The 12,793-nt window shown below is 49.3% G+C and overlaps 1 protein-coding gene across 1 annotated transcript; it reads right to left on the reverse strand.

Annotated features, from left to right (window-relative positions):
- Positions 1-5,502: 5,502 nt before the first annotated feature.
- TXNDC2 (thioredoxin domain containing 2) lies at positions 5,503-10,396 on the reverse strand. The gene is made up of 2 exons (XM_032467336.1): positions 7,448-10,396; positions 5,503-7,151 (listed from the first exon to the last, which is right to left on the reverse strand). Exons 1-2 carry the CDS (start codon positions 7,518-7,520, stop codon positions 5,638-5,640), a joined length of 1,587 nt encoding a protein of 528 aa, XP_032323227.1. The 5' UTR covers positions 7,521-10,396; the 3' UTR covers positions 5,503-5,637.
- Positions 10,397-12,793: the final 2,397 nt, after the last annotated feature.

Genomic DNA, 12,793 nt, shown 5'->3' on the forward strand with positions numbered 1-12,793 from the left:
TCTCCAGAACAGCTAGCCTAGCACTCACACTAGACTGTGCTGCAGAGAGGAATAAATCTTCAGGCATGACAAACCTTGGAGGATGGGAGTGCTTAAATAGTTTTAAAAGCATATTCTAGCTTTATCTCTCCTTTGATATCCTTTCATTAACAAGATCATTTTGAAATTTCAGTTCTCATTAGAGGAGAATACAAATATTACATGTATATCAAAAGAGGGTTTAATGATAAAAAAAAATTAAGGTTGACAATTGCTTTCCAGGATAGTTCCACATATGTCCAGTTGTGAACTGACAACCTTAAAGTTGTTACAAACTCCAAAGTTTGTTTTTATTTTTGTTTGGGGGAGTTGTTTTTGTTTATTTTGCTTGCCTAAGACCTCTTATCCATGGGCAGGTTTTCCTGGCCAGACCAGCTCCTCCACCACTAGATGGACACTTCTCTTCCCAGCAAGCATGTGGGAATCCCAGTTAGCAGGTCCAGCATGCTGAGAGCTTTGCCAGTCTCTCCCCTGTGGGGCAAGGGCAGTATGTTCACCAGGAGTTCAGCAGGAAGCCAGAACTGGATGTATTCCGGTTTCCCAGTCTATCATCAAGAAACCTCTGCCCATTTCAGTCATCACCTTTGGGATCAACTGTTTTTCTCTTTGCAGTATCACTTCAAAAACCATATAGATAGAGTCTAAAATCTACAAATCTGGTAGCCTGTGAATACATGCAATGTCTTGGGAATAATTCCCCTATTACCATGTTGGAGCGCTGCGTTAAGAAAGCCTCAAAGTCCTGAATCACAGACCCTTCATTAAACTGTGAACTGTTCAAGTGGTTTGTGCCTTTCTTCTAATAGTTTGAAGAACTTTACAAATATCATCATCACACAATACTCAGAACAACCTCATAATAATTAGGAAGTGCTACTTTTGTTGTTAAATATGTAAATGCAAACACAGGTGAGCACATCTAATGTCAGTTAATAGAGCTAAACTGGGCGAGGCAGGGAGCGGGGAGATCCTCAATTTTCTCTTCTGTGCATTTTCGCTCTTCCCAAAGCCACAATAAAATGACACCTGAATGTGATTAAGGCCAACAATTTTAATGGAGAAACACAGAGCCTAATGTTCATTGCTCTTTTTACGTTGATTAATGCAGCTACATAAAGATCCCTTAAAGTATTAGCAAAAAAAAATATACTCAAGCATATTTCTCTAACTCCGAAGTTTTCATAAGTCTACGAGGTACAAAGTCCTTGAACATTACTTCAACCTGCTTGAATCATTAATAACATTCACCTTTGCACATATTATCTCTTATGGGTTTGGAAAGAATAATAATTTTTTAAACCCACGAATTCCTGGTACAAACGGTAGTAAAGTATGACCATCTTCTCCATAGTTAAACATGTTAACCTTTGCTCTAGAAGTAGAATTACTCTGTAATTATGAATTTGTTTATGATCAATTTTCTGTGTAACCCAATTCAGCAAACATTTAAATGAGCATATTTTCAACACATATCGAGGCAGTAAATTGTATGGGGTACAGGCTTTGGATCTGAACTGCTGGGTTCACGTACTATTTTCTGCTGTGTGGTCATAGCAACTTACTTCACCTCTCTGTGCCTGTTCTTGTAAACTGGAGTAACAAAACCTACATCCCAGGTGTGTTATAAGAATTAAATGAGTGAATGCATAGGAAGAGCTTAGAGTAGTGCCTGGTTCCAGCACTGTTACCTTATCAACGTTAAATGTTGTTACTGCCGTGCCCGGCGTGTGGTAGGTGATATGGCGATGAGCTAATAATAGATGTGGTCTCTGCCCTTACAGGCTTACACTCAAGCAGGAGAGACAGATGTGAAATAGCCCCTTTGCAGCTAGGATTCTGTTCTTGAAATAAATTCAATCTGTGAGTTACACTCAAGTGATACTGAAAGCGAGCAGTGACACAGGGCCGGCTTTCTGCCCCTCCATCTGTTTTCTGCCAAGGCAGCAGGGAGCCTGGAAGCTTTCTGCAGCAGCACTCGGGCGCCCTTCCACCAGTTCCCTGGGATCCAGAGGCAGTATGTTTTTGCAGGGTCAGCAGAAGTATCGGCTCCTGCTTTAGTGCGGGCCCCTGGGTCAGAGGCAGGAGGTGCAGCGTCAGAGGTGGCGGCTGCCCTGTGGGGAAGCTCAGTCCTGCCCTGGGAGTCATTCCTGGAGAGCTGAGTCTGGAGTCTGCTCCTCTGTAACCCCCTCCACTAGATTGTATAAGCATCTGATTCCCCTGGTTGTGCTGCTTCCTTGCCTGTGCTATTAGAGTGCTGCAGCGAGCAAGGCATCGGGGAAGCCCAGAGTGGACCCGGAAGGAGGTCAGTGGTGTTAGAAATCTGCTGATAGGTCCTCTAAAGAAAGTACTGGAGACGATTCATCTGATGGAATAACAGGGGGCTCTGGGGGAAAATGTCCATGAACACAGTCACTGCACCCGAAGCACCCTGACAGACACGGATGGTGGAGGGTGGCAACCTACGGAAACAGGCACGAGGTCAGGAAACATCACAGGGATGCGATGCTGACAGAAGTGCAGGTATGCAGAGGGTGCTTACTGGAGATTCGTCAGACTTCGGTAAGAAATCAAGATTCCAAGAGAAGGCAGATGGACGCTTCACCACATAAAATCAAGGCTGGAAGAAGACTCAGGAAAAAGACTTACTGAGCTGCTTTTTCAGAAGGAGGATTTTCTTTGGAATTAAAGGGCTCTGAGAAATTTAATTTATCCTAGCCTCACTGGCTCAGAAGGTTTTCCTTCCCTGCAGATGTGATAAAAAAGACACTGGAACCCTTGAAAACACTCACACATGGCCCATTTTTTTCCAGATGCTCTTCATTGCTTCCTAGCTCCCTTTAAATGACTGAAACCCAGCGCTGGAGCTGACTGGCAATAGGAGCAAGCGACATGGACATCTGGGCCCCGGCTTCAGAACTGCAACACCGATCCCTTCTCTGGCCGGGTTCCCCTCCCGGGGTTGCACTGCACTGCATCCCACGGCCAGGGACCAGGGCCAGCGTGCAGGCTGACCCGCCCAGCTGCTCCGTGCCCTTTGCCCTCGCCCGGGGACAGTGATGCTCAGACAAGTAAGCTGAGCCCATAGCAACCAGTATATAATCATTCCTATTTTTAATCTGGCCAAAGATCAATAGAATCATGAATTTTGAAGAACTGTAAAGCGAAAGAATGTGAATTAAGTCACAGTGCAGATGTAAGCCATGGATTTTAATGTGAACAAATGGTCTTTGAAGTGTCTACAGTTAGATATAAAGTACAGCCCAGATTATGTGTGGTTGAATCACTCATCAATCTTACCTGGATGGTTCAGCATCAGAAGAAATACATTAAGCTGAAATTAGAGTGCGTCAACCAGGTAAATGAAGAAGCCGACCAGGTTCCTCATCGGGGTGGAGAATCCATGCCCTGTGTAATGGAGGGCGTGGCCCCTCGGCCCTAAGGGTAGAGTGACTTCTTGAGGTCATGTACGCCTGGATTGCTAGAGTTTTACAATTTTTCCAGAAAAGCTAGAATTCAAGATTTTAAAGGGAATCCTGGTTTTTGAAATGTTGACAAATCGTTCAAATTCTTTAAAACATTCTGGACCAGCAGAAGATAAAATGGCGGCTAACAGGAAATGGGGGGGTAGTTGTTCAACGGGTCTGAACTTAGCTACACGAAGTGAGGAAGTTCTAGAGGTCTGCTGTGTGACACAGTGCCTGTGGATGACGACGTGGTGCCGTGCACGTGAAGATTAAGAGGGCAGATCTCATCTAAAGTGTTCTTAACACACACACACACACACACACACACACACACACACACAGAGGAAAGGGACACACAGGGAAACTTCTGGAGGTGATGGGTATGTTTATTGCCTTGATTGTGGTAAGTAGGTGTATGCCTATGTGCAAACTCATCAAATTGTATCCATTAAGTCTGTGCAGTTATGTGTGTGTATCATCCACAAAAACTCTGACCAAGCCACCATCTTTGGTCCAGAACTGGGCCTTTGGACTCCGAGGCATCTGGGAGCAGAAGCGCAGTTACCAGGGGAACAAAGCAGGAACTGTGCTACTAGGCTGCCGATGTCATAATCGCGGCAAGGATCACACCGCCTTAACCTTGAATGACAAAGCCCTTGGTCAGAGAAAACCAGATGTTTTGAGCTGCCTCAGGTTTCTTAGCATAGATTGGTAGAAAGAGGCCTGGACGTGACATCCAGAAACCTGGCCTTGGTCTCAGCTCCGACACCCACGAATCCCAGACAGATGTGCGGAACCCATGGAATTTCCCGGGGCCTCCACAGCACTTCCCACACACGAAGGAGTCAGATAGGATATGTGCATCTTTCAGATTCCTTACTTCCCTGCATATTTTATCAGAAACCCCAGAGATTGGTGAGCATCAGGAGAGAAATTTCCATTCCTCGTTAACTCCTGTACTTCTACAGAAGAATTGTCTAAATTTCCCATGTTCACTAACTACACGGGCAGAATTTTCAAGACAGAGTGATAAAATATCAAGATTAAAAATGGTGGGGGGAGGGCATAGCTCAGTGGTAGAGTGCATGCCTATCGTGCACAATGTCCTGGGTTCAATTCCCAACACTTCCATTTAAAAAAAATATTTAAAAAACCTAATTACCCCCCCAAAATGAAAAAAGGGGGCCATTGGAGTGCCAACCTCCACCAAAGGAAATTCTAATGTCACGCTGTTCCACAGTCACGATGGGAGTTAGTGCTCTGACTGCTCTTGGGGAAGGGCAGCGCTAATGTTTCTAACGTTCAAGCAGGTGGCGTCTGGACCCGCACTGTAGTCACACCTCATCTTGTAAATAAGAAATCACAAGCTGATAAACAGCTGGCTGTGTGCAGTGCTTTCGGAACACACGATCACTTTAATTCTGTGATGATGGTTTCCAGTTTTTCCTTAAGGGCGCCATGGAATTCACCCACCTTTTCTTCTCTTTTATAAAACTGAAAGGTTGGGATGCAAATGACCTTGCAATCTCTCACCAGCTCCTCGCACTCGCCGGCGTCCACTTCCAGGAACACCACGTCCTCATGCTTTGCAGACAGGGAATGGAAAAAGGGCTTGATGGCCCTGCAAGACCCACACCACGCGGCAGAGAAGTCCACGGCCACCAGCCTCTCCCCGGCTTCCTTCAGCGCCAACTCAAAGTCCTCCCTGCTCAAGATCACTTGTACCAGGTCCACCTCCAGGAGCTCCACGCTTTCTTCCGCTGGCTTCAGGATGTCTCTCACTACGGGCCGGACGGTTCCTCCTAAGGACCTGGGGTTGTCCTGCTCCTTGGGCTGCATGGCTTCCTCTGAGGACGTGAGGGTGTCATCCTCCTTGGCCTGGGTGGTTTCTGCTGAAAACTTTGGGATGTTGCCCTGCTTGGGCGAGATGGTTTTGGCTGAGAGCTTTGGGGTGCTGCCCTGCTTGGGCAGAATGAATTTTGCTGGGAAATTGGGGCTATTGCCCTGCCTGGGCGAGATGGTTTTTTCGGAGGAATTGTGGGTGTCAGCCTGCTTGGGCAGGATGGTTTTGAGTGGGAAGTTGAGAGTGTTACTCTGCTTTGGTGAAATGGTTTTGGCTGGGGAATTGGGGGTGTCAGCCTGCTTGGATGGGATGATTTTGGCTGTGAGTTTGGGGGTGTCCCGCCTGCTTCGGTGGGATGATTTGGGCTGTGAAACTGGGGGTGTCTGCCTGCTTGGGTGGGATGATTTGGGCTGTGAATTTGGGGGTGTCCGCCTGCTTGGGTGGGATGATTTGGGCTGTGAATTTGGGGGTGTCCGCCTGCTTGGGTGGGATGATTTGGGCTGAGAAATTGGGGGTGTCAGCCTGCTTGGATGGGATGATTTTGGATGGGAAATTAGGGGTGTCAGCCTGCTTGGGTGTGATGATTTTGGATGGGAAATTGGGGGTGTCAATCTGCTTGGGTGGGATGATTTGGGCTGAGAAACTGGGGGTGTCCATCTGCTTGGGTGGGATGATTTGGGCTGAGAAATTGGGGGTGTCAGCCTGCTTGGGTGGGATGATTTGGGCTGAGAAACTGGGGGTGTCAGCCTGCTTGGGTGGGATGATTTGGGCTGAGAAATTGGGGGTGTCAGCCTGCTTGGATGGGATGATTTTGGATGGGAAATTGGGGGTGTCAATCTGCTTGGGTGGGATGATTTGGGCTGAGAAATTGGGGGTGTCAGCCTGCTTGGATGGGATGATTTTGGATGGGAAATTGGGGGTGTTAATCTGCTTGGGTGGGATGATTTGGGCTGAGAAATTGAGGGTGTCAGCCTGCTTGGGTAGGATGATTTGGGCTGAGAAATTGGGGGTGTCAGTCTGCCTGGGTGGGATGATCTTGGCTGGGGAATTGAGAATCTCACCCTCTTCTGGTGAGATGGTTTTTTCTGGGGATTTGGGGGTATCAGCCTGCTTGGATAGGATGATTTTGGATGGGAAATTGGGGGTGTTAATCTGCTTGGGTGGGATGATTTGGGCTGAGAAATTGGGGGTGTCCATCTGCTTGGGTGGGATGATTTGGGCTGAGAAATTGGGGCTGTCAGCCTGCTTGGGTGGGATGGTTTGGACTGGAGAATTGGTGGGGGCAGCCTGGTTAAGGGGGGTGGTTTCTTCTGAGAACTTTGAAGTGTCGCCCTGCTTGGGCAAAATGAATTTTGCTGGGAAATTGGGGCTATTGTCCCGCTTGGGTGAGATGGTTCTTTCCGAAGAACTGAGGATGTCAGCCTGCTTGGGCAGGATGGTTTTGGATGGGGGGCTGGGGATGTCAGCCTCTTCTGGTGGGACGTTTTTTTCTGGGGAATTGAGAATGTCACCTTCTTTTGGTGGGATGTTTTTTTCTGGGGGATTGGGGCTGTCAGCCTGTTCAGGCGAGATGTTTTTTGCTGAGGAGGTAAGTATGTCACTCTGTGTGGGCAGGGTGGCTTGGGTTGGGGAACTGGGGGTGTCACCGGCTTGCTCAGGCGGGAGCGTGTCCATGGCCCATGGGGCTTCAGACCCCTCTGCAGGTATGTGTTGAATGTTGCCAACTTCATGGACAAAGGCCGCCGGGGTGTGTGCTGGGACCAGGAGAGTCACATGGCTGGACAGAACCTGTAATAATGGGCTTCCTGAAGAAAAAAGTCAAAAAAAAAAAAAAAAAAAGGCAAAGAAGAAACAAACAAAAAAAATTCTGATCATATACTCCAAGGAAGACAGGTGTCCTTCTTAGAGCTGGAGAACCTTGTCTTGTAACAATGTATTAGTTTGAATGATCACATTCAACAGAAGGCCAAGCAGCATGTGACTCCATGGAAGTGTTACGTAGGGTTTTGCTTAACTACAGCTTTTCTGCTTATTTTAACTCTGCAGCCAACTCCCTGAGCGCACCGGTCCGCAAAGTGCCCTCCTCCCACCCCAGCCTCACCGTCATCCGTCTCTGCTGGTCTGTGCAGCTCTGTTCCCAGCTCTCCCGGGGCTCCAGCTGTGTCACTCTCCATTTCCGGCTCCTTGTCTGTTCCTACTCCTGTTTCACAGACACCTCATAGTGCAGGCAAGGCCGTCCCCTCCAAGCTTTCCCAGACGAACATCATACGGTAACGACCTGTGTCCAGGTGGAGCTCACAGCGGCCTTCCCCTGTCCACGCTCACAGGGCACTGCCTGGGAGTCTCATGACAGCCTGGGTTCGGGCTGCACTGCGGGCCAGGCCCTGCCCAGTGCCTAAAATGCATTCACAGGCATCATTCCCACAACACAACAAACCCCTGAGGTAAGCCCCATTGTGATCCCCGCCCCACAAGTGAGGAACAGCCTTAGGGAAGGCATGTAACCCTCAGGGTCACAAAGCTCGCACGTGGGCGGGCTCCAGGCCCACCCTCAGAACCCCCAGCTCTGTGGTGCTGCGCTGCCACACAACCCCGACCGGGCGGGTACCTGAGGCCGCCTTTCCCTCCCTCCCTCTGGGACTCCCAGGCTCCAGCTTACTCTTTCCAACCACCAGAACCATCTACCTAAGTGCCTCCTCTTACCCGTGTGACCCCCCTCCGCAAAGTCCTGTCCACTCATCAGAGTCCTGTTTGGACATTTGAAAGGGAGGTTACGACACAGAGGAATTCCCTGAGAAGAGAAAGACGTGAAAACATCTCCCATGTAGACGGGGAGCCCAGAGAACAGGTACCTGTGTGCTGGCCTCCCCTCTCCAGGCTGAACCTCGGCATGGACGCAGGCTGGACGCGCTCAGGGACAGGCTGGACGCAGAGGAGGTTTGCCTCTGCTCCATCTGGAAGACCAGGAAGCACCCGCATCCACGGGGACTCCGCATCCATGTGGCGGCAGGGGCCTCCGGCACAGGGTGTGGCCAGGTTCTTGGGCCAGGGCTGGGGAAGTGCTCACACCCTGGAGCAGGGCTGTGAGTCTTCTGAGACCAGAGAGCTACAGAAGCTCAGCAAGAACAAAGAAGTCCAGGGTAGGGGGGCTGCGACCGCAGGCTTGGACCTGACGGGTACAGGCTGGGCCAGAGGGGGGCAGCACAGGCCCCGGCCCTAGGCGGGATTCGCCGGCCTCAGCCAGTGCCCAGTTCAGGGACCAGACCAGTCCAGCCCGTTCCCCGGGGGAACAGCAAGAGGCAGAGGGCCCACACACAGCGAGTCCACACGGCCTGTGCACCCAGACACCATCGAGAAAGGGCACGAACCGGGAGGTCGATTGCCCCCGGAAAGAAACCGTGTTCTCTCATCATACCCGAGGCAGGACAACCACCCAGCAGCTGGGAACCAGGGTCTGGTCTCTGGAGAGATGTCAGGCCAGACCTCCACATGGAAGTCGAACACCCAGAGGCAAGAGTTGAAAACATGGGACTTCATGGGGACTGGGAACTGGATGGGATCACAAGGAAGGGGGTGTCCGTGAGTGGGGCCATGATTTGCAGGAAGCACCTGCATCTAAGTGGCTCAGACGTCTGTGGCACAGGAGAAGAGCCGGAAGGACCATGGGGCTCGGACCCAGAGCCAGAGGAGGGTCGGGGGGGGGGGAGGGTGACACCGCAGGTGCCCTGGGGGACGTGGGGAGAGTGAGGAAGAGGTCAGTCAGGGCAGGACTGAATCAAGGTTCTCCTTTATGATGTGACTTGGTGTGAAGGAGACACCGTAGTTTGGTGGGGACAAGGATGTGGGCTGGAGTCTGTCAGAACCAGAGACGATTTATGCACACGTGTAAGGTGACAGGAGGGGAAAACGGTCTGGGGGAATTTTAAGATCGAAGCAAAATCATAAAAATAAAAAAGGTAGGGATGTGCTTTAGAAGTGAGTTGGGACCCTTTTCCAAAGAAGCAGAAAAGGAGAGGATAGGTACAAATCCAGAGAAGAGTCGAGGCCGAGGACTGCAGAGGACGCCGGCCCCCTGGGCCCTGCAGGCCCCCCTGGGGACCAGTTTCAGGGCTGGGTTCTCAGCAGGATGGCAGCGCTGCAGGCCCTGTGACGTCAAACTTGTCAGACCCTGATCCGGAAGTCATTTCAAAAAGGCAGTTAGGAACTCAGTCAGGGCCGAGCAACAGTGTCAACATTGAGGTCAGGGATGCGGAAAAGTTAAACGAAGCTGCCTGAGCGGTGAGGGGAGGAGGGTCACCCCGCCAGCAGTTTGGGATCAGACAAGAGTGAGTGCAATCTTGTTAATGGAGCAATTCAGCTCTTCCGGCCAGAGCTGCCGAAACCCTAGCTCCCCGGCCAACACTTCCTCCTGAGATGCAAGAATTGAGATGCAAGAATCATAGCCTGGCTTCAATATGGGGCAGGGGGTGGCGGGTCTGCTTCCCATGTGCAGTTAAGCCCTCTGCACTCCTCCGGCACAAATGAGAACAATCGTGCATCCTTCTCAGATGTGCTTTGTGGATAAAATGCGATGCCATTTGGAAGTACTTGGCTCTTGGGAAGTATTCAGTGAACATGGATTTCCTTCCCCTACTCCCCTTTCTTACAGTCCTGATAACGAGAGTAAAGAAAGGAGAAAACAGAAAGTGGTCGAAGGTGCAAACTTCAGTTGTCAGAGAAATGTGTCCTGCGGAGGGAACACACACCCTGGTGACTATAATCAATAATACCATGTTGCATGTTTGAAAGCTGCTAAGAGAGCAGCTCTTAAAAGTTCTTGTTGCAAGAAAGAAAATTTGTAAACTGTGTGAGGTGACGGATGTTAACTAGATTTGTGGTGATCATTTTGCAATGTATACAAATAATGAATGATTATGTTGGATATTTGAATCTAATATGTGTCAATTATACTGCAATTTTAAAAGTTAAAAAAATTGTTAAATTAAAAAAGAATGGAGGAGGTCATAGATCAGTGGTACAGTGTGTGCTTGGCATGCATGAGGTCCTGGGTTCAATCCCCAGCACCACCATTATAAATAAATAAATAAATAAACAAACAAACAAACAAACAAACCCAATCACCTCCCTCCAACTGAAAAAAGCAAAAAATAAATGTAATGATAAAATAAGTAATTTAAATTTTTTAAAGAAAAATTTAAAAGAAAGGAGAAAATAATAGAAGCTAGTATTTGACTTCTGCCTCTCTTTACTAGACCATGGTCTTAGGCAATAGTTAACCTGTTATGCCTCAGTTTCCTCATTTGCAGAATGGAGATAATCACAGTGTCTACCTGATAACAGGGGCTGCGGAAACAGGAGGAGGTGAAACGATGCAGAGCGCCCGGGACAGCACGTGGCACACGGCAAGTCGCCGCTTTGTGTTAACTCTCGGTCACGAGCACTTGCTCTGAGCCAGGACCAGCAGTGCTTTCTGCAGACTGAAACCGCACAGCCCCACTCAGACCCAGGACGCCACGTGAGCCCTCCAGGACCTCAGTGCTTCCTTCCCACCCTCCCTCGCCCACAGGGGGAAACAAGGAGGAGCCATCCTGAGAGCAAGCTTAAACCTCAAATGAGAGAGCCCACTGAGCAGACCAGGGAAGCCAGGGCTGACGGAATTCACCTTTCCCACTAGACAGAACAGGGCTCGAGGGAGAAAGTCAGTTGTTACATGAAAAAGAAAGGGACACACTCTTGTACCTCTGAGTTTTGTGGCCAGGAACCCTTCTTTCTGATACTGCAACATTTAATGGTTACGGTATTGTTGTATGGACAGTTTTAAGTATTTAACTAATTTCCTTCCACAGGACATTTGTATTATTCCAACTTTTCCTTGTTGTAAATGATACTGGGACAAACCTTGCTATGGGCCCATCACTAATTAAACCTGTGCTGGCCAGGCCCCACGTCACGCAGTCCCTCGAGCAGGACCTGCCATGAGCCGTGTGAGCGCATCAGTCACAGCTTCAGACGATGGAGCTCAGCTGATATCCTGGCTCAGCCTCTCAGGGATCCCTGAGCCAGAACCACCAGCTAAGCAGACTCCAAACTCCAGTCCACGGAAACCGCGAGGTAACAGTGTTTATTCTAAGCCACTAAGTTTTGGACGAAATGTGTTATGCAGTAGGTCATGTGTATATGTGTTATATATGATAAATACATGTATATGTGTGCACATCTAAGCCACAGATGACATACATACACACACGCACATATACTGAATTCCCAGAAATAGCAGCATGGGATGAGGGGGTCACAGACTATGATCTTTCCCAAAGTCTGAGATTCACATTTGCCAAACCACTTTCTAGAGAGACCATACCCATTTATGCTCTGACCGGCACGTCTGAGTGTCCATTTCCGGCATGCCTGACAACACTTGGTTTTGTGTGTCTGGTTTTTAATAAACAGGGACTGGAGGGGAGAAACAATTTCACACACACAGGAAGCCAGTGGAAGTGCTCGCTGTGGCAGTGTCTGGAAACAAGGGAAGACATTTTTGGAGAGGATGCTCACGAAATGAGGGGAGGTCTCCCTCCCCTTCTAGCCAGCCGGCCTTGCTCGGGGACAGTCCCTGGGAACAGGAGACATGTAGGGACCGTTTAGAGCAGCCAGAGGCAATGCGCTGGGGCCAAGCTGGCTCCTTGTCTTTGTTCTCCAGGGTGCCCACGTCAACCAGCGCTGTGCTGTAAAAACTTGCAAGCTGCCTCAGCCCCGGGTCCTGTTCCACTCGCGCCCAAGAGGGGAGAAAGGAGGACAGAGGGTCGGAGAGGAGGAATCTCCATGTACGGCGACACTGAGGGGGCTGGGCTGCACAGAATTTGCTGGCTAAATCCAATCTAAAAACATTCCCCCAAACTGCCATAAATGATGAACCACTTCTTAGAGAAGCGAAGGAAAGGCCAGTTTTCTTACAAAAATCAGAACCCTGGGTTCTGGTGATGGTGAGCTGTGTTCTTTTTTCTTTCTTGATTGATCATATTGAAAGCAGCTTCCTCACACATGCCTTGGGGAGTGACTCGAGGGCTGAGAACATTAGGCACCGCTTTCCTCTCCCTTCACATCCCTCCCCATGTTCATTTGTGCATCGGGGAAGCTCCGCGCAGACAGCAGAAGGTCCCCACGTGTGTGTGCAGGAGTGTGTGGGCCAGTGGGCAGGAGGCTTAGCAGAGACGATGCAGGGATGGTGGGTAAGCCTCAGTCAGTTCACTGGGTACGTTAAGTCAGCTCCCACACTTAGGAAACTCTTCCAGCACATTTAAGAAGTCAGCCTAATCCTTCATTCATTCATTCTTTTTTTTTTCTTTATAATCACTTACAATGTGTCAATTTCTGGTGCTGCAGCAAAATGTTTCCCCTCGTTGTTTTTGTCTCCATATCCTGTCTCTTTGAAAGAAATTAATACAGC

Source organism: Camelus ferus, chromosome 24 (assembly GCF_009834535.1).
Source record: "Camelus ferus isolate YT-003-E chromosome 24, BCGSAC_Cfer_1.0, whole genome shotgun sequence".
Classification (NCBI taxonomy): domain Eukaryota; kingdom Metazoa; phylum Chordata; class Mammalia; order Artiodactyla; family Camelidae; genus Camelus; species Camelus ferus.

Bases quoted from the DNA above. Each gene is read 5' to 3' on its own strand.
- TXNDC2 (XM_032467336.1), bottom strand. From the start codon at position 7,520: ATGGAGAGTGACACAGCTGGAGCCCCGGGAGAGCTGGGAACAGAGCTG. The intron at 7,152-7,447 runs GTGAGGCTGGGG...TTTTTTCTTCAG, and splicing joins ACCAGCAGAGACGGATGACG to GAAGCCCATTATTACAGGTT.